The sequence below is a fragment of the Budorcas taxicolor genome, chromosome 11, assembly GCF_023091745.1.
Source record: "Budorcas taxicolor isolate Tak-1 chromosome 11, Takin1.1, whole genome shotgun sequence".
Lineage (NCBI taxonomy): Eukaryota > Metazoa > Chordata > Mammalia > Artiodactyla > Bovidae > Budorcas > Budorcas taxicolor.
Genome location: NC_068920.1, coordinates 162,557,606 through 162,574,897, shown reverse-complemented (window position 1 = coordinate 162,574,897; position 17,292 = coordinate 162,557,606). Strand labels below are relative to the sequence as shown.

Genomic DNA, 17,292 nt, shown 5'->3' with positions numbered 1-17,292 from the left:
GAGGGGCGCTGGTCGCTGCCCCCGCTTTCTTTCTCTCCCGACTGGTGTCTTCAGCGAAGGGTGGGGTGCACAGGGGTCCAGAATTAGAAGACCTCTGAGTGCTTGTTTCCATGACCAGCGTGAAGAAGTGAGTGCGTGCTCGGGGAGACTGTCAGCCACCTCCAGAGCCTCTGATGTGGCAGTTCTCGGCGGAACAAATGCTGGTGCTGGCAGGGCTTTCCGACCTACTTGGTCTGGGGTGGGGCTGGACACCGCGGTGTGTTTTAAGGCTCTGTGTCCTGCTGTGTCATGGAGACCCGTAGCCTGCATTTTCCTTCGCCTGGGTGGGCACCTCCTGGGGGCCTCTGCCCCTGCGTGCTCCAGGTCTCTACCACCCTGCCCCAGGCGAGCGAGGTGGCCTCGGTTGACAGGACGGGGTAGAGTGTGGCGCACAGCAACAGGAAGGCACTTCCTTGACCGTCTTTTTAGCTTGGTTGATATTAAAATGGATAACCGATACTTGTGTGAATTTTGTGGAGCTCCAAGCTCTGCTCTCAGCACCGTGACTTACTTACGTGTTGTGATTTAATCCTCACCTGACCCTGGGAGATCGGCCTTCACAGCGTCTGTGATTTGCCCTCGAGGCGAGGCTCTGACCGGCTGTGAGAGGCGCACCTGGTCAAGGCCAGGCTGCTGTACGCGGGTCCTGCTTGCATGAGACCTTGAGCTCTGACGCTTCCGCGTTGAGCTGTGGCTCTGTGTTAACCACAGGCTTGTCCAAATCCTCTCTGTGGCCTTTCCCGCGGCCACCCTGGCGTCCTGAGCCTGGATTGCTGTGGTGTGGCAGACCCAGGTCTGCCCTGGCTCCCGACACTCCTGGTGAATCAAGGGCAAGGTCTCTGCAGACCTTGCCCTGCAGACAGCCTCATACCTGTGTCCCCAGCTCGACATCCTCCAGCCACCGTCCCACCAGCAGCTCCAGGAGGCGGGAAGTGGCGGCGAGTGGCCGGCGCGGCTGCGTTTGGGGGTAATGCCCACACGCGGGGGTCTCCTGTTGCTGCAGATGACATCCCCGAGGACCTCAGGGACCCCTTTTACATCGACCAGTACGAGCAGGAGCACATCAAGCCTCCGGTCATCAAGCTCCTGCTGTCCAGCGAGCTGTACTGCCGCGTGTGCAGCCTCATCCTCAAAGGGGACCAGGTGGCCTCCCTGCAGGGACACCAGTCTGTCATCCAGGCCCTGTCCCGGAAAGGGATTTACGTGATGGAGAGTGACGACACCCCTGTGACGGAGCCCGACCTCAGCCACGCGCCCATCAAGATGGTGAGTGGCCTGGGCGGTGGGGGGCGGCCATGGGGCGGCCTCTGTGCCCCTGCAGCGCAGCAGAGTTGCCCCGAAACTTCGGGCCTGAGACCACCTTCTCTCGGCGGGATGTGGCTGGGCTGGAACGGGGTGGGGGCGGCTTCCCCCGGTGTGTCCCCTGGGCAGTGCTGCCCCACCCCGGCTGTGGTAAACCTAGTTGCATTCAGAGGTGGCGACATGGAGTTGCTGAGCCCACTCTGAGATTGTTTCACGTCTATCTTTTAAGAATTTTCGTGCCAAAATAAAGAAACAGACGCGCCTCTCCTCCCCTGAGTGTCCCCCTCCCCATCCTTCTCCGCAGCTGTTCACCAGCCTGGCGTTTCCGGGCCAGGCTGCTCCAGGTCGAGCCACCTCCTGGCGCCTCCCACGTGACTTTAGCTTAGGCTGTTCCCGGGCGTTCTGTGTTCTCTGGTTTTTGGCCTGGCTGGGGGTGTTTTGGGTTGGGAGGATGTTACGGATTCCCGGGAAGAAAGGGTTACAAGGCGTGAGTTCAGTGTGCAGACCCCTGACTGCCTGGGGTCAGCGGTGGTCACGTGCCCGTCTCGTGTCTTCTCCCTTGGCTGAGCTCTCACGGGATCCTTGGAGAGGAGGATGTGGGGCCAAGCTGACCTGACCCCAGGAGGGCTCAGGTGTGGGTGTGGGGAGGGTCTCTGCCTGACTCTGGGCTGCGGGGCAGGGGAGGGTGACCGACTGCTGCCTCTGCCTGCAGAGCGCCCACATGGCGATGGTGGACGCCCTCATGATGGCCTACACCGTGGAGATGATCAGCATCGAGAAGGTGGTGGCCAGCGTCAAGCGCTTCTCCACCTTCAGCGCCTCCAAAGAGCTCCCGTACGACCTTGAGGATGCCATGGTCTTCTGGGTCAACAAGGTGAGCGTGGGGGCCCTGCTGGAGGCGGGTGAGCGGCCTGAAGCTCCAGGGGTGCCCCGTGGGTGCGGGTCCCTTCTCCCTGAGAGCATCACCTTCCTGTGTGTCCTGCTGAGACGCGACCCAGCCGCCGGCCCAGGAGACTGTCCGCTGTGGTTCAGACAGACTGGCTCCTCCTGTGTGTGCAGACGGAGGGTGAAGGGCTGCCTTGTGTGTTGGTGGTCCCGCTTCATAAATTCCTGCTGTTTTTATCTCAGGCACCCAGTGTGCCTTCATTGAGGTCTCAGTTTCAGAAGGTGTTTTGATTAAGAGGAAAGGGTATCTTCTTGAGCGCTGTTTTCTCCTCTGGCGTTTAGAAGCTCTCAGTGTGACCGTCTGTACGATCCATGTGAAGAATGTTCACTTTCCGTGTTGTGTGGTGATAGGATTCTGCTGGAGCCTGTGGTTATTAAGCCCCTCCCTGCAGACAGGTGCTGCGTGTGGGGCACTGCACTCACAGAGCAGAGGGGCAGACGCGGGGCAGCCCTCGGGGGTGGTGCTCCGTGCGCGGAGCCTGTGCGTTTCTCACTATACAGCTCGCACACGCGTTCTCGTCGTGTAGGGCTTTATCCAGGGTCAGCCGAGGAGCAGGGCAGAGCCTGGCGGGGCCTGCGCGTCTCGGGGAAGACATTCTGCTAGGACGTCTGCTGAGACGGTGCCCCTACTCTTGGTTCCTCCCCCGTGCGGGGGGCGCCTCGGGGATGAGGGACGCCCGGTGAGGTGGGGGCCTTATGCACCTGCCAGCTTCACGTGGAGGTGCAGGTGGGAAGCGCCCCGCAGGAATCTGGAGGCAGAGCGGGGCCTGGCCGGGTGCAGGACGAGGGTCCTGGCGTCTACGCTCTGCCCGTCCGCAGTGGCGGCAGTCTTTCCGATCAGCCGTGAGTGGCTGTGTAGAGATACCTCACGGTGTTGGTCAGCATTTCCCTAACAACTGAAGGTGTTGCTGTGTGTTTTGTTAGGTGTCCGTTCAGATAGTTGGCCCAGGGTTAATGAGGTGGCTTGTCTTAATGAGCTCCAGGAGTATTTCATGCATCTGAAGATCTAGAGATCGGCACCTTCTTCGGTGCATTTTCTTGTGGTTTATTGCTTCAGCGTCGGGGTGATGGCTGGTGTCAAAGCAGATGAGTTGGCAAGTGTTCCCTCCTTTATTCTGTGCAGCAGTTTGTGTTCAGTTAGTATTATTTTGTCCTGAAGCCTTTGATGGATTCACTGCTGAAGCCATCTGGGCTTGGGGTTTTCTTAGTGGGAAGGTTTTAATTATGAATTTAACTTCTTCAGTGTACATGTAAGGTATTTAGGATTTCTGTTTAATTTCGTGTCAGTGCTGGCAACTTGTGACTTTCAAGGAATTTGTCAATTTTGTTTAAATTTTGACTTGATCATCACGTTCATATTTCTTTGTTGTCCTTTCGTGTGTGTATGGTCCGTAGTGATGTCCCCTCTCGTTTCCCGCTCTTAGTAATTTCTGTCTTTTTTTCTTCCCTTTGTTGGTCTAGTTTGTCAACTTTATTAATGTTCTAAAAAACCTGCTTTTGTTTTTTATTTATTTCTCCAGTTATTTTCTATGTAGCGTCTCTTCTTGCTTTCACTGTTTTTTATTTATTTTGAATTTAGTTTTCTCTCCTTTCTGAGTAAAGTAGGAGATTAGTTCTTCTGTGCACTTGTTCATTTTGATATGAATGTGTAAAGTTAGTAACTCCTCGTTACGTGGTGCTTAAGTCGCACTGTGCACACTTGCCTCACATGCTGTGGTCTTCTTTCTCTTTAAGGTGTTTTATTTCACTTGTGGACCCTTGTTTCATCAGTGGGCTGTCTGGAAGCTTGTGGCTTAGCTCCCGTGTCTGGTGGGGTGGCTCTGGGCATTTTGGGGGGCGTTGGTTTCTCATTCTGGCGTGGTCAGAGTGCACTGTGACTGCCGTCCTCCTAGGCTCACTGAGGCTTGTTCTGGGTCCACAGTGTGGTCTTGCCGGGTGTTCGTCGTACTCTCTGCTGTCGGCCCGGCACGCCGCACATGTTCAGGTTGCTGTGGGCGGGGTGCATCTTTGGGGACCTCATGCCCCATCAGGCAGGTTGCCAGAGGAGCACTGGAGTCTCCCGGCGTGGCTGCATCTGCTCTGCCTGTTGGTCGTGCCCGTCCTCGCTTCATGTGTTTTTTGTGTGTTGCTACGTTTGTGCGCTGTTAGGATTTTTCTGTCCTTTTGTGTTCACAAAGTGTCCTTTTATCACAGGTGATGGTCCTTGCCTCCAGCCTTCTCCTGACCAGCACATCTCTTCCCTTCTTTTTTTTTTTTAAATTTATTTGTTTTCGGTTGTGCTGAGTCTTCATTGCTGCGTGTGGGCTTTCCCTAATTCAGGCGAGCTGGGGCTGCTCTCCTTGCAGACCACGGGCTTTAGGGCTCCTGGGCTTCAGTAGTTGTGACTTGCGGGCCTAGTTGCCCCCCGGCACATGGGATCTTCCCGGACCCAAGGGCTGAGCCTGTGTCCTCTGCGTTGGCAAGCGGATTCTTCACCACTGGACCTCCAGGGATCCCCCTTCCTGTTATGTTTAATCTCTCCTTGTCTTTCTGTTTAAAGTGGGTTTCTCACAGATCTCTTCCAGGCAATTGCAGTTTTAGATGAACCGCATTTAACCCAATGCTGGAGATGCCTGGGTTTGCATTTCATCTGCTGCAGCATGTTGTTTTTATTGACGTATGTGAAGAAAATCTGATTTTCCGTGGGCGCATAGTTGAAGAGAACAGTGTTTTCACAATCTTTCCAGATAACCATACACATCATTTTTTCATTCTACCCCAAAACTTGGCTAGTTTCTTGAAGGTTAACCAAAATGTGAAATTCGAAACCATTACTAATGAGCATTTTTTTTTAAAGTTGAGATATAATTCACATGCTGTAAAATTCTCCGTTTTAAAGTGTACCTTTCAGTGGAGTTTCACAGTGCTCACCAGGCTGTGCGGCCGTCACCACCAATTCCAGACGTTTGATCACACCGGTCGCGTCGGCAGTCGCACCCTGTCGTCCCGTCCCCAGCCCCCGCCAGCCCCTCCTCCGCTTTGTGTCTGTGTGGATTTGCCTGTTGCAAACGTTTCATTTAAATGAAGCCTGCAGCGTGTGGCCCCTTGTGTCTGACCCTCCCCGTCTGCCACGGCACTGGCACCGCGCTCGCTTGCTGTGGGACTTAAGAGTGCCCGCTCCTTTTTGGTCGTGTACGCCGCGCTGTTCAGCCGTTCCAGGTTTTGTTTAGCCATTTCTCAGCCGATGGACATTTGCGTTTCCACTTTCTGGCTGCTGCGAATTCTGCTATAAATGTTCTTGGATGAGTGTGTGTGCGGCTGGGTCTTCGTCTTTCTTTGGCTTGTGTCTCGGGGTGGAATTGCCGGGTCGCACGGGCCCTGTGAAGAGCTGGCAGGCTGGCCGCAGCCGCCGCACCGTTTTCCTTTCCCCGAGCACCTGAGGTTTCTAGCTTCCCGTCTCCTTGCTGATACACACTTTCTGCTGCTTTGTTTCCAGCTGTTCTGGAGGGTATGAAGTGGTGTCTCATTGTAGTTGAAATTCACATTTCCCTGATGATGGGCTCCCTTGATAGCTCAATTGGTAAAGAATCTGCCCTCAGTGCAGGAGACTCAGGTTCAATCCTGGGTTGGGAAGATCCCTGCAGAAGGGAACGACTACCCAATCCAGTATTCTGGCCTGGAGACTTCCATGGACTGCATAGTCCATGGGGTGAGAAAGAGCCGCGCACAACTAAGCAACTTTCACTTTCCCTGATGTAACGCGGAACCTCTTTTCATGTGTTTACTGGCCATTTGTAGATCTTTTTTGGAGAAATGTCTGCATGGATTTCACTTTAAAAGCTGACTGTCTTGTTCTTGTTGCAAGGTTTCTTTTATATGATCTAGGTACTAGCCCAGTGAACCTTTTTTTTTTTTTGAAAACCCTTGTAGTAGATGACGTTTGAGAGGTCTTGCTGCTCTTTTCTTTTATGTTTATGTTTAGTTGAAAGATAATTGCTTCACACTATTGTTTTGCTTTCTGCCATGCCATCAGTTCCAAAGAATAGCAAGAAGAGATAAGAAAGCCTGCTTCAGTGATCAATGCAAAGAAATAGAGGAAAAGAACAGAATGGGAAAGACTAGAGATCTCGCCAAGAAAATTAGAGATACCAAGGGAACATTTCATGTAAAGATGGGCTCGATAAAGGACAGAAATGGTATGGACCTAACAGAAGTAGAAGATATTAAGAAGAGGTGGCAAAAATACACAGAAGAACTGTACAAAAAAGATCTTCACGACCCAGATAATCACAATGGTGTGATCACTCATCTAGAGCCAGACATCCTGGAATGTGAAGTCAAGTGGGCCTTAGAAAGCATACTATGAACAAAGCTAGTGGAGCTGATGGAATTCCAGGTGAGCTGTTTCAAATCCTGAAAGATGATGCTGTGAAAGTGCTGCACTCAATATGCCAGCAAATTTGGAAAACTCAGCAGTGGCCACAGGACTGGAAAAGGTCAGTTTTCATTCCAGTCCCAAAGAAAGGCAATGCCAAAGAATGCTCAAACTACCGCACAATTGCACTCATCTCACATGCTAGTAAAGTAATGCTCAAAATTCTCCAAGCTAGGCTTCAGCAATACGTAAACCGTGAACTTCCAGATGTTCAAGCTGGTTTTAGAAAAGGCAGAGGAACCAGAGATCAAATTGCCAACACCCGCTGGATCATGGAAAAAGCAAGAGAGTTCCAGAAAAACACCTACTTCTGCTTTATCGACTATGGCAAAGCCTTTGACTGTGTGGATCACAATAAACTGTGGAAAATTCTTCCAGAGATGGGAATACCAGACCACCTGACCTGCCTCTTGAGAAATCTGTATGCAGGCCAGGAAGCAACAGTTAGAACTGGACTTGGAACAACAGACTGGTTCCAAATAGGAAAAGGAGTATATCAAGGCTGTATATTGTCACCCTGCTTATTTAACTTATGTGCAGAGTACATCATGAGAAATGCTGGACTGGAGGAAACAGAAGCTGGAATCAAGATTGCTGGGAGAAATATCAATAACCTCAGATATGCAGATGACACCTCCCTTATGGCAGAAAGTGAAGAGGAACTAAAAAGCCTCCTGATGAAAGTGAAAGAGGAGAGTGACAAAGTTGGCTTAAAGCTCAACGTTCAGAAAACGAAGATCATGGCATCTGGTCCCATCACTTCATGGGAAAAAAATGGGGAAACAGTGGAAACGGTGTCAGACTTTATTTTTTGGGGCTCCAAAATCAATGCAGATGGTGATTGCAGCCATGAAGTTAAAAGACGCTTACTCCTTGGAAGGAAAGTTATGACCAACCTAGATAGTATATTCAAAAGCAGAGACATTACTTTGCGGACTAAGGTCCGTCTAGTCAAGGCTATGGTTTTTCTTGTGGTCATGTAAGAATGTGAGAGTTGGACTGTGAAGAGGGCTGAGCACCGAAGAATTGATGCTTTTGAACTGTGGTGTTGGAGAAGACTCTTGAGAGTGCCTTGGACTGCAAGGAGATCCAACCAGTCCATTCTGAAGGAGATCAACCCTGGGATTTCTTTGGAAGGAATGATGCTAAGCTGAAGCTCCAGTACTTTGGCCACCTCCTGAGCAGAGTTGACTCATTGGAAAAGACTGTGATGCTGGGAGGGATTGGGGGCAGGAGGAGAAGGGGACGACAGAGGATGAGATGGCTGGATGGCATCATGGACTCGATGGACGTGAGTCTGAGTGAACTCCGGGTGTTGGTGATGGACAGGGAGGCCTGGCGTGCTGCGATTCATGGGGTCTCAAAGAGTCGGACACGACTGAGCGACTGAACTGATGCCATCAGTATGGCTGAGCCATAGGCATACATGTGTCCCCTCCCTCTGGAACCTCCCTCCCACCTCCCAGCCCAGCCCATCCCTCTAGGTTGTCTCAGAGCACTGGTTTGAGCTCCTTGAGTACCCCAGTGAACTTTTTGTACTCTTGTCATATTGAAATCTTTCTTACACTTTTCCTGGCCCTGTTACCCATGGTTTTCTGAGGTTGCACCTTGTCAATGGGAAAGCTGTACCACTGACTTGTATAGATCTTCCCAGTGTTGTCACACCTAATGATACAATATCAAAAGCTACATTCGTTAACATTGCATCAATCCAATCAGAAAATCATTTCCAGGGTAGGAAGGTAATTTATGGCATAATCAAATTTCCCCAAATTTTTAATTTCCGATGTTTAATTGTGAAACATTTTAGACATGCAGAAGAGTTGAAAGAACTAGAGAATGTCCTGTGCCCACCACCTAGATTTATAACTAGTGTTTTACCAGACTTCCTTTATCACTTATCCACGTATATGTACATTCTAATTTATTTTAGAATATTTCTATGTTTACTTTTATCTTTTTCTTTTAAAAAACGTCTTTTCCAACTGTCCCAGTGGTCCAGTAGTTAAGAATCCACCATGTAATGCAGCGGGTGTGGGCTTGATCCCTGGTTGGGGAACTAAGATCCCACCTGCCGCAGGAGCAGCTAAGCCTGTGAGATGCAGCTGCTGAGCCTGCGTGCCGTGACTCCGGAAGTCCATGAGCCGTGATCCCGGAAGTCCGCGCGCCACAACCAGAGAATCTGTGTGCCCTAACAAGATCCCACATGACTTAACTAAGACTCTGATGCAGGCAAATAAATAAATATTAAAAAAAGTTTCTCCCTGTCCTTGGTTTGATTTGTGTGAGTTCCCTTATCTGTGTTCTTTGTTAACGATAAGACATTCAGTTCTGTGGCATTTCATCTGACCATAGCTTTGACCACGTGCCCGTTAGCCTTGTTTTTTCCTCCATGGTATTAGTTTGTAATTTGCCGTTTTGATCTTATCTTTGGGTTAATAATTCCAGAAAATGGTATTTTTATTTCTGTGTGGTTGTAGTAAGTGCTTCCGGGTGTCTGACGATGGTTGCTGGTGTTCCTTTGGTGTCAGGGAGTGTGCGAGCTCCCATCAGGTGTCCGGGGTGGGTCTCAGGCCGTGGCACCGGCGGTGTTCGGTGACGTGGTGCCGCCTGAGCACTGGGGTGAGGCAATGAGGCGGGGAGCAGCGCATAGGCCCCAGGGGGCGCCAGGCCTTTCCCCCTCCTCTATGTCATGGGTCACGAGGTCTGTGTATTTCCGCAGGTGTGTACTGGTCTAAATACTACCTGCATCTGAGAATCAGAGTTCACACAGGCGAGGTGGGGTCTGGGTTGTGAAGGAGGGACATATACCCCAGTGTTGGAAATCAGTCTCAATTGCCTCCCTAATGCATTTGATTTCTTCCACTTTAGGTAAATCTTAAAATGAGAGAGATAACAGAGAAAGAAGTTAAGTTAAAACAGCAGTTACTGGAAAGTCCAGCTCATCAAAAGGTAAAGGGTGAATCTCACTCCTCTGGAATGCTCCATTGCCGTAGCTCCTGGTTGTAGAGAATCGTGTCCGTGTGGGCTCCCTGCTTGTTCTTCCGTTTCACTTGCCAGGCAGGGAGTGGGTGCCCTGGCGCCCTGCCCTGGCGGCGGGGGCTTGGCAGCCCACTGCCCTGTCTTCCAGGCAGGGGTGGCCTAGTATTGAACTTGAACTTGGGAGGGTGGGGGAGCGGAGGGAGGGTGTGAGGGTAACCTGAGGGGAGTCAGCACAGGAGGGGATGTTCCTGGCAGCCAGCAGTCCCCTCGGGGCCCTTGTGGGCCACGCGTCCAGTGGGGGCTTCAGGAGGGTGAAGGTCCCGTGTCCAGTGAAATGAGACGGCTCCATCCTGTTTGTCCCTTTTGGGGGATGGGGGTGCCAAGTGTGTGTGTGATTGAATCCATGTCCTCTGTGTGTGCACACTGTGGCTGGCCGAGGCTGCAGTCCCAGGGCTGCCGGTCGAGGGAGCTCCTCTCACTGCCTCCTGGGCCCTGGGATGCTGTCCGCGGGTCCCTCACCCCGGCCACACTGCCGTGAGCCCCCCTCCTCAGGCGGGCGCAGACGGCTTGCCGAGGCCCTCTCTGAGCGGGCTCGGCGCCTGTCCTCTGTGGGGCCCGGCCCGCATGCCTCCAGAGGCCAGCATCGTGGCGGTGCCCGTGGTGTCCCCTGGGTCCCCTGCTAGTGCAGAGCGTCCCGGGCCACGTGCACTGGGCACATCCCGCCTCTCGGAGGCGGCGCACCTCCCGTGTGAATGTGGCGTGTTGCGTGTGTCTCGTCCGTCCTCACGCGGACCTGCCTGCTGACTCCTCTCCTGCCTTCCTTCCCTCGCCTCCTGAGCAGTCTCCCTCCAAGTGGTACTGGAAGTTAGTGCCCGTAAGTGGACCCCGCGTGCACCCGGCCGCCGTCAGACGGCCGTCTGCCGCCATCACTTGCTTCCATTTCAAACTGCTCGCGCCTGTGTCTTTGTTTGAGTGTCCTCCCTGGTGGTTCGTTGCACCTCCTGCGGGGCAGGGCTGGCCCGCTCTGGGCAGAGTGGACCGTGGCGCGGCCCTCTCAGCTCCAGGGAGGCCTTCTGTAGTCGCCACCCAGAGCGTGGTTTGCCCACTTGCTTAGGTAAACTTGACAGACAGCTTCATGTTTCTCCTTTGAAGAGGTAGTTTCCTGCTTTATGTGATGAACTTCAGGGTCAGTGGCAGGATCCACTCCCTCTCTTGCAGGTTTCAGCAGGCGTGGCCCTTGGCTTGCTCTCCCTGGTGGCGAGGGCGCCGGCGACCGTTCTGGAAACGGACCCAGTGTGTACACTGTTTCCCACGCACAAATACTCGGTGCTCCAAGTGGCGCCCTTTAAAATGAAGTTCTGGAGAACAAATCTTTTCGAAGCTCCCTTATTTTTGCCTGACCCTTTAGTTTAATTGTTTGGGTCAAATCGTCCTTAGGATTCGATTATAAAGGAGATACGGTGGATATAAACCGTCAGTGGGATCAACGTAAAGAGTCCGCTTTGTGGCTGGTGGATAATCTCCCTTCTTTGAAATGTAATAATCACAAAGAAGGGGAGGGCCTTTTTTTTTTTTTTTTGAGTGTTTATATATTTCTTGTTGGAAAGCGAAGGCCAGAGAGCAAACTGGGAAAGCAGGTCCACGCGTAGCAGTGAGGACCGCCAGGCGTGCAGATGCCCCGGAAGGAGGTGTCAGATGGGACGAGGGCCTCACTGGGAGACGTGGCTGGGAGCAGAGCCCCGGGGTCTCCTCCAGGGTAGTCGGTCCCCTCGGCTGCCCGAGCACGCAGCCTGCGCTTTGGCAGCGGGCTGAGTGTGGGCAGGCCCAGGGCTGGGAGCGGGGCCCCCTCGAGGGGCGGTGGCGGCTCCCAGACCCAAGGGGTCAGCGCTTTCCCCAACGCAGACGCACACCATCTGTCCTGAGTGAGAAACCATCCGCTTTCTTGCATGCTGTGCTCTGCCGTGTGCTGTGTGTGTGTGCGTGTGGAGGCTGGTCAGGCGCATGCCTTGGGCTGCACGCGGGAGCCCCTGGGCGGGAGCCTACCCCAGGCTGAGAAACAAGTTCAAAGTCCCCGTGGAGACTGGTGGGAGTGGTGTGCATCGTATGGGCCCAGATGGGGCGTGTTCCGTGCACACGCCGCTGCTGACTGCCCGGCGCTGGCTCTCCCGGGATCGCTGCCGGGGGCTTTTCCTTGAGTTCATTGACTCTTCCGCGCAGCTTCCGGAAACCCTCCGTGAGCAGCACGGGCTTTGTTCCTTGAGCCAGCACTGTGCTCTTCTACGCTGGGGTAAGTGTGGCTGCAGAAATGCCAGGCTTACCGGCACCGCAGAACGTGGTCACCCGGCAGGCGGCCTGTGTGTCCACGCTCCGAGCAAGGCCCAGTTACAGGGCGGCACCTGCAGACGGGGGAGGCTCCGCTCTGAGCACTTGTTCCCTGTCGATAAAGACAGCAGCACAGAAACCTTGGGAAAAGTGCTTATGTTTTTTAATAGCACTTCACGTGCCTTCAGATTCCTGGCCGCCGTGCGCCTGCCCGAGGGGCTGGTGAATGTCCAGGCGGCCTTTGTCTGAGCTGGTTCGGGAGTTTCCCAGGTGCCGTGAGAACGCTGCCTTGTGTTTTTCATGACGCCGAGCTGCTGCTGGCTCTGAGAAGGGCCAGTCACGTGGGTCTTCCCGGTGTAGGGCACTCACCACGTAACTTGTTTCTCACCCGTGGACCATGTGCAGCCCCTGGCAACGTCGGCGTGTGTCCTGCCTCCTTCCCTGGGGTGTCTGGCCCTCAGAGGGAGATGGCCGTGGCGTCCTGAGCAGCTTACCGCGGTTGCCCACTGTGGCCAGGAAGCCCAGTTCCCTGGGTCTGGACGCGTGTTCCAGGCAGAGGGCGTCACCCGACCGTGAGGCTTACGCGCGTGGCTGCCGTTGTTCTGACCGTGGTCTGGCCAGCTGCCGTGGACGCTGGCTGAGCACCGGCCTCGCGCGCAGTGACTGGGCCCCTCTCACCCGCAGGTGCGGTACCGCCGGGAGCAGCTGTGCGCGCGGCAGCCGCCCCACTTCCCGCTGCTGGAGGACCTGATGCGCGACGGCAGCCACGGGGCGGCGCTCCTGGCCGTGGTCCACTACTACTGCCCGGGGCAGCTGAAGCTGGACGGTGAGTGTGGCCTGCGCCTCTGGAGGGGATCTGGGGGGGCCGGAGGACGTTTGGATTGCCAGTGTAAGCGAAGCGGACGGCGCTCCTGGCCGTGGTCCACTACTACTGCCCGGGGCAGCTGAAGCTGGACAGTGAGTGTGGCCTGCGCCTCCGAGGGGACCCGGGGGGCCGGAGGACATGCGGATCGCCAGTGTAAGCAATGAAGCAGGCAGCAGTAACCCCGAGTCCTCAGCGTCGCTGGGGCAGCGCGTGGACGCGTAGATCTGGCAACAGCATGCCTGGGCCTGGCATTCTACCTGGTGGGGAGGGGGGCTGGGACAAATATGGTAGTGCGTTCCCTATCAGTGACTGGACTTAGGTCTCGGGACGGCTAAGAGCCGGTCAGCCCCACTCCAGTCGAGGTAAAGCATCCCGAACGCGGTTTGGGAAGACGAGTGCGGAATCCAGCCTGTGGACACACCATGAGGGGCGCCTGCAGGCCTGGTGTTGGCGGCATCACTGGGTCACGTGTGTTGCCACGGTGCCCGCGCTGGGCCATGGGGAGAGGCGTGAGTGATGACCCGAGTAGCACTGACGGGAACAGGGCTGCCGATGTGGGTTTGCTTTGCACCCTCCTCTCTGATGTGGGGTGGGGCAGGGGCGTGAGCTCCACGGTGTCCTGACCGCTGCTGGACACGGAGTGTCTGCCAGGCTCGTGGCTGGCACAGGGCTGACCGTGGTCCCTCCCCAACCCCAAGCAGACATGCTGGGCTTGGTAGTTTAAAACACACAGCTGACGGTGGAAGAGGGGGAGTCTCAGAGTCCGGGAGGGGGTCCCCATCTCTAGTGAAAACCCCTGGATTGGCACCTGATTGCCCTGGGCCTGGGAGGCCTCTGTGCTTGTGGGGCCTGGGCCACCTGCCATGGGAGCTGTGACTAGCACCCTGGGAGGACTGTGGGGCACCCCCTGCTGGCATGACAAAGCCTGGAGGCCCGTCTGACGCCCAGGCCTGCAGCTGAGGGGGATCTTTCACGGGGTGGAGGGCCACTGGGCTGCATCCTGGGTGGGAAGGAGACAGGTGTGCAGTGAGTTTATGTGAACGAGTCAGGACTTGGGAGACTTGGTCTCACTTAGAGTGCCACCATGCAGGAGTGGGCTACTGCCGGACCCCTGCCCCCGCCTCCGTGGGGAGGCAGCAGGCTGGCGGGCGCAGCAGACAGACAGACTTGTGCAGACGGACATCTGACGGAGCACAGCGTTCACCACGAAGACTTCGGGGGAGACACTGGCGTGGCGCGCTTGTGTGCGTTGGGGTCCCCTGACCCTCGGCACTTCCTGCGGCCGCCTCGGGGCTCACTGGTTCAGTAGTTCTGACTGTGGTTTTGTCCAGCCTGTGTCTCACCTCTCCACCGGGGTCTGGAGGTAGACGGAGGTACTAGGAGCAGAGAGCCTGTGGTGTGGATGAAGCACAAGCCCGCAGGAGGAGAGGGTTGAGGCTCACTGCGTCTGTAGCAGAACTTTAGAAGGGGGTTTTAAAAGCAGCACAGGGTGAGATGACCGGAGGCGCACTTGTGACCTAACTTGTGAGACCGCTTGCTGATGCAGACGGGGGCAGGAAGGCTGGAGGGGCCTCGAGCACACGGGCGCAGGCCCAGGGCTCCAGCTCACAGGGGACCTGCCGTCTTAAACGAGAACGCATGGAGGCGTTACAAGAATGGGCTCGACTAAGGCCACAGAAGAAACCTCGGCAGGTTGTGTCACAACACAGTAAAATGAGAAGTCGGTAACAGAGACGTGCAGCCTCTGTCTCCAGACTGCTAGAATCTTGACTGTGTGGAAACAAAGAACTTACTCTGAAACATTCCGCGCTCTGACTCGGGGTCGCAGTGACTCGGGGTCGCAGTGGGGTCTCCTGGTGGGGGCTCGCTGAGGGCAGGTGTCTTGATCCGTTCAGCTCACTGAGACACCCCATGCTGTTCGGGACAACCTGGTGTTTGGTAGATGTTTGTGGAATAAATGAGCAACGTACATGCCTGAATGCACGGGCCGCAGCTCAGATGGCTTAAAGGGAGGCTTGTTGCCTCAGCTCCAGTACTTTGGCCACCTGATGCGAAGAGGCAACTCTTTGGAAAAGATGGGAGCAGGAGGAGAAGGGGACGACAGAGGATGAGATGGCTGGATGGCGTCACTGACTCGACGGACGTGAGTCTGAGTGAACTCCGGGAGTTGGTGATGGACAGGGAGGCCTGGCGTGCTGCGATTCATGGGGTCGCAGAGTCGGACACGACTGAGCGACTGAACTGTTGCCTCAGCGCGTGTCCTGTACAGCAAGGAGTTTAAAAATCAGTACGCCAGGCTGATCTCAGTGCATTTGACAGTAACAGAAAAACATGCCAGAACGAGCTGAAGGAAGGAGAATGAAGAGTGGCCTTCTGTCTCTGCTGGTCGGAAATCATCTGAGCACAAGGGGAAGCCAGGCTGAGCTGCAGGTTCTTCCCTGGGGAACGTGCCCCCCGGTGTGGGGAGCAGAGCAGGGGGTGCAGAGGAGGCCGAGGGAGGGCCACGGGAGCCCCCGGCACCGACGCCCCCGGCACCAGGAGCAGGGCGTGAGAGGAGGGGCGCGGCCTTTCCCTCCCGGTGGCAGTTAGGGCCTGGTGTCCGCAGCCGCGCTGCCCCGGGTGCTGTGTCCGGGACCGCCGCAGTCCCTGGGTTCCGGCCTTTCTCCTCTCTGACACCGCTGCTCTTTGCTTTACGACTGATTAGTGACTGGGCTGCATGGACATCGGTCTCCTGGTCACGTTTCTAACCCCACAGTGGTCGTCAGATGGAAATTTCTGGCCCTGTTTGTCGGTTGGCAGGTCGGCGTTGCGGTGCAGGGGGCCGCTCTCCTTGCGTCGGGATGGCCTCATGGAGTCTTGCTTCTTTCGGCACACTGACCCATTCATCATCCTTTCGCTTTGATTGTCCCAGATTCCTGTGTGTTACCCTTTGCTTCAGCTAAAGCACTGAGAGCTGGGCAGAGGGGTGCAGACACCAATGCTCTGTGGGAACCTGGCGCCTGGCGTGGCCCACAGACTGTGGGGCAAGCACCACCGGTGAGGGGGGAATGCAGTGGGACCCCACCCCACATGTGCCAAGCACCATGTCTTGGACGAAAATCGTTAAGAGTGGAAAAGCAAAATTTTAAAAACTCGGAAAAAAAACAGGAAAATATTGTCACGACATTGGTAATGGGATGGATTGTTTAAATTACACAAGCACCAGAAAAGATTCCTGCATTTACCCATGTAAAATTCACTGTGGTGACAGAGGACATCATAAAACCGAGCATAAAATATGCACAAAAATGTTCGGAATAAATATAAACTGGCAGTGGACTGCCACACTGATGTTTTGTAACCAGCATACACAAAGAATTCCGACAAATTAGTAGGATTTGAAGAACCCGAGGGGTAGTAAGAGCAGGCTTTTCTCAGAAGAGGCGGTCCAGGCGAGCATGGCCCAGCACAGAGAGAGGCCAGATGCCACGGGCAGGCTGGGGTGTGGCCAGGCCAGGTGTGGGCAGCGTAGCTTGTGACCCTTTCTGGAAGGGTTCCCGGTGAAGAGAACATGCAAGTTTGGTTTTTCATAATAGTGAAAATTGTGGAATCCTAAGTGAAAGTGAAACTTGCTCTGTTGTGTCCGACTCTTTGCGACCCCACGAACTATACACAGTCCATGGAATTCTCCAGGCCAGAATACTGGAGTGGGCAGCCTTTCCCTTCTCCAGGGGATCTTCCCAACCCAGGGATTGAACCTAGGTCTCCCGCATTGCAGGTGGATTCTTTACCAGCTGAGCCACCAGGGAAGCCCGGAATCCTATATAGCCATTGGGAAATTGTGGAAACCTCTTAAAGAGATGGGAATACCATTGTGGGAAAAGACCCTGATGCTAGGAAAGATTGAAGGCAGAAGGAGAAAGGGGGTGGTGGAGGATGAGACAGATAGATAGCATCACCGACTTAATGGATATGAGTTTGAGCAAACTCCAGGAGATGGTGGCGAGCAGAGGAGCCTGGCGGGCTACAGTCTGTGGGGTTGAAAAGAGTTGGACATGACTTAGTGGCTGAACAACAACAAATACAGCTGTTGAATGACAAAATCTGCTCACATCAGCATAGAACTGTTTAGAGACATAATTCCGGGTCTGGGGGAAATAATAGGCTGCCACCTGCTAGGCATGGCTTGTTGTCTTGAGTGCTGTCTGCAGTCAGCCAGGAGCTGTGTCCATGATTCATGGGGCAGGCCTCGCGTGGTGCAGATGCTGCACGCGACAGGTCCCAGGGCTTAGAGGGTGCTGCCTTGGGGCTAGGTGGGTCAGCACTGGGTGCTTTACCGAGAGAAAATAAGATTTGGATCAGAGAAGGAACGATGTTAACATTTGTTCACTCGGTGGAGGGTACCTGGGAGTCTGATCTTTATATTTGTAATATTTCACAATCT

At 54.6% G+C, this 17,292-nt stretch overlaps 1 protein-coding gene across 3 annotated transcripts in view; it reads left to right on the top strand.

The window, feature by feature from the left end:
- Positions 1 to 17,292, top strand: part of CAMSAP1 (calmodulin regulated spectrin associated protein 1) — a 45,055-nt gene that overhangs the window by 12,679 nt on the left and 15,084 nt on the right. For 2 of the 3 annotated variants that reach the window (XM_052649741.1, XM_052649742.1), the window contains exons 3-7: positions 1,043 to 1,305; positions 2,054 to 2,215; positions 9,572 to 9,652; positions 10,524 to 10,556; positions 12,689 to 12,830. In XM_052649741.1, the coding sequence (XP_052505701.1) occupies positions 1,043 to 1,305; positions 2,054 to 2,215; positions 9,572 to 9,652; positions 10,524 to 10,556; positions 12,689 to 12,830 (681 nt within the window). The remainder of the gene's footprint in view (positions 1 to 1,042; positions 1,306 to 2,053; positions 2,216 to 9,571; positions 9,653 to 10,523; positions 10,557 to 12,688; positions 12,831 to 17,292) is intronic. The other variant, XM_052649743.1, reaches the window with a different exon arrangement.